The sequence below is a fragment of the Otolemur garnettii genome, unplaced genomic scaffold (assembly GCF_000181295.1).
Source record: "Otolemur garnettii isolate 467f Iridium unplaced genomic scaffold, OtoGar3 scaffold00159, whole genome shotgun sequence".
In the NCBI taxonomy this organism is placed as follows: Eukaryota; Metazoa; Chordata; class Mammalia; order Primates; family Galagidae; genus Otolemur; species Otolemur garnettii.
The window spans coordinates 966,982-970,527 of NW_003852554.1; the positions used below are offsets into that span (position 1 = coordinate 966,982).

The 3,546-nt window shown below is 46.9% G+C and overlaps 1 protein-coding gene across 3 annotated transcripts in view; it reads left to right on the forward strand.

The window, feature by feature from the left end:
• The first annotated feature begins 846 nt into the window (after positions 1-846).
• Positions 847-3,546, forward strand: part of NRDC (nardilysin convertase) — a 107,103-nt gene continuing 104,403 nt past the window's right edge. For all 3 annotated transcript variants that reach the window (XM_012811467.2, XM_023519155.1, XM_012811468.2), the window contains exon 1: positions 847-1,373. In XM_012811467.2, the coding sequence (XP_012666921.1) occupies positions 1,027-1,373 (347 nt within the window). In that variant the 5' untranslated portion in view covers positions 847-1,026. The remainder of the gene's footprint in view (positions 1,374-3,546) is intronic.

The following is a 3,546-nucleotide window of genomic DNA, read 5'->3' on the forward strand; positions in this document are numbered from 1 at the left end:
CGGCGGCTAATGCCAGTAATCTCAACAATTTGGGTGGGCCCAGGTGGGAGGAACGCTTGAGGCCAAGAGTTCACCACCAGCCTGGCAAGAAAATGAGATCCCCATGTACCTAAGTTAAAAAGAAGAAAGTTTTAAAGTTGGCTGAACATAACGGAGGGCTTTAGTCCGTGAAGGAGCTAAAAAAATGTCTTCAGAGGGATGACTGAGCACATTCACAACGGTCTTCTAATTACTTTAAGCCCGGAGGGTGAAAAGCATTAGGATTTGACAGGCGGTCAAGCAGAAAAGCGCAGTCGCTCATTTGCTACACTCAGCTCCGCTCCGAAGATGCCTCTATCCGGCAGGGTAGGAAAAGACTTCCGGCGCTCTGCTTTTCTACGAGCTGAGTCACTGCCGAAAGCTCCGCCCTGGATCTGAGAGGCAGAGTGCACAAACTATGACACAAATAGGAAAATAGACAACAAAAAACTCTGGAATTCATTCTCACCACTCTTTTCTCGTTTTTTTTTTTTCCATTGGGGGAATATTTTTCTCTGAGACGCGGAGCACCATTGAGTACCTGCTTCGGACCAACTCCCTGTCCTACGTCACAAATGCGGCGCAGCCGCCTATACGCCCTTTCCCGTCGTCCTCCGCGCCACTCTCTCCACCTCCTCTCCCTCGCCACGCCCACCTCAGGTTTCGAAATGCTCTCTGGGTGTTCCGAGACTTGGCCCGGTCACTTTGGTTGCTCTTCTTCCGTGTTCCCATTGGTTGCTTATGTGAGTGTGACTGCTTTCTTGCCTCATGATTGGCTAGAACTAGTAGCGTCATCGGCGGCCGGGAGGAGGTGGGGGATGAGGGAACTTGGTGTGAGGGAGACCGGATTGGGGGAGGGGTTCAGGCCTGTCCTCCCCAGCGGCTGCGGCAGCACCAGCGCCGGCCGCCACCGCCTCTGGAACGCGGCGGAGGAGGAGCGGCTGGAAGAGTAGGAGGAGGAGGTGGGCCCTGGGAAGCGGGATGTCCATCGCTCCAGCGTGGTGGTGAATGCTGAGGAGAGTCACGGTAGCTGCAGTCTGTGCCACCGGGAGGAAGTTGTGGTGTGAGGCCGGGCGGGAGCTTGCGGCTCTGTGGAGAATCGGGGCGCGGGGTCGGTGCGAAGACGCTGCTGCTGCCAGACCTTTTCCTACTCTGACCATGCCAGGAAGGAACAAGGCGAAGTCTACCTGCAGTTGCCCTGACGTGCAGCCCAATGGGCAGGATTTGGGCGAGAGCGGCCGGGTTGCCCGTCTAGGAGCAGATGAATCTGAGGACGAGCGACGGAGGAGGGGGTCTCTCAGTAATGCTGGAGACCCTGAGATCGTCAAGTCTCCCAGCGACCCCAAGCAATACCGGTGAGGGAGAAGGCTTGGACTGGGGAGGAGAACAGGGTGCGGGCCTCTCTGTTGGTGCCGCCGTCACTTGTCACAGCATCTCCCGAAGGAGCAACAGGGCATACTTCTCACCCCAGATGCTTCCTTGGGTAGAGGTGGCAAGGGCAATGAGGGGCTTCCGTGTGGTGTCAGCTGGGCAAGTGGGAAATCTTTTGCGTTCCGAGATCTCAGAATGGGAAGAGCTATTCGGGTAATTTTGGCAATCAGGGATGGAGGTTTCTCTGAGGACGGCATCCTGGATGGTGAGGGAGTCTTGGTACTGTGTTCTGAGGAAAGGTTAATGGAGTTGGGGAGATTTTAAGGCGCATGTTGTCTCCATCCAAAAATACTTGCCGGGCTCTTAAATGAAAGAGAGGTACTACTAATGGGCGAAAGTTACTAGAGGGTGGTGTGGCTCCAGTAAAAGAATTTTGCATCATAGTTGGCCTAAGTTGAAGTGGCTTGTTTCCATGGGTAGTTCTCCATTACTAGAATGGTCGAGTGACTCTTCCAAGAATATTAGAGGGAACTTGGGTCTCAGTTGGGTGAATTGTAGAAGCCTTGTGAGGTTTTTTCCTAGACCCGAAATTCTCTTTTTGGTTTATGCAGGAGACCTCTAAACATCTCTAATAGTGGGTGACTCAGTTGGTAACTCAATATTTCCTTAAGAAGTATTTATTTCATAAAACATCAGAGTATGATGAATTTTAAATGGAGTTCACGTTGTCCAACAACTTCGCTTTACAGGGTGAGGAAATTGAGATCCAGAGAGTTTGGGTCTTGCTCAAAATTACACAGCAGGGGTAATTGAAACGTTGGCTCTTTGATCCCAAATTCAAGGCATCATTTGCTGATTTTTGAAAAGTTCTTGTTTGCATTGAGTTGAAAGCTGAGGAAGGATTCTTGCTCTTCATTTGCTGTAAGCCCCTACAGTGTTAAAGCAAGAAAAAAAACCTTAGTGGTGCTCTTTTCTACTCCCCATCACCCTTGTTTGCCAGTTGACTGAAACTGAGGTCTACAAAGAATTAACTTAGACTCAAATTTAAGATCAACCTGATTTCTTCTTTCACTCGAAGTCTAGAGATGAGCAGTACCTAACTATGTTATTTTCCCCTTGCGTGCCAGGATCAAGAGATCTTATTGATGGGCTAAATTTTTCTTTTTCTCACGAAAGGTGTGGCTGTACAGGTTTACCATCCCTAATCTGATAGTCCAAAATCTGAGATGCCCCCAAATCTGAAACTTTTGGGGGGCTGACAAGATGCCACAAGTAGAAAATTCCATTATCTGACACCTTTGCTGTTTGATAGTTGTACACAAAATTATTAAAAATATCCTAAAATTGCCTTCAAGCCGTATGTGTCAGGTATATATGAAATTTAAAAGAATTTTGATTTAGATTTGAGTCCCATCCACAATATGTCTTTTTTTTGAGACAGATCTCAAGCTGTCACCCTGGTTATAATGCCATTGTGGCATAGTTCACAGCAACTCCAGCTCTTGGGCCCAAGCAATCTTCTTGCCTCAGTTTTTCTATTTTTAGTAGAGACAGGGTCTCCGCTGTTGCTCAGGTTGGTCTCGAACTCCCATGCTCAGGCAATCCACTCACCTCAGCCTCCCAGAGTGCTAGGATTATAGGCATGAGCCACCATGTCCGACCTTCCCAATATGTCTTGTTAAGTATTTGCAAATATTCCACAATCCAAAAACATCTGAATCTGAAATAGTTTTGGTCTCAAGCATTTTGGGTAAAGGATACTTAACCTGTGTTGGTAAAGGGTATAAGAGCAAGTTGAAAACTTAATAAAAGGTGCTGAGTTTTTGACTTCCAGATTAAATGTTAAATAATGGCTTCAGGTTTTCTTTATGCCTATGTAAAGTTACATAATAACTAATGTTTATGGAATATACACTATGTATCACTTAGTATTCTAACTGCTGTATGTATATTACTTAATGACCTCATTTTTGGTAAATATACTTGACAGATGTGTACTTATTAAGTCCTACTGTGTACCAGGTGCTGAGCTAGATTAAATCTTTCCTGAGACTTGGTCAAATGCATTGTCAAAAGTAACATTTTATTCTGGGTGGTATACAAAGATGATTAGGATAGTTCCTGCCTTCAGGGAGCTCACAATATAATGGAGGAATA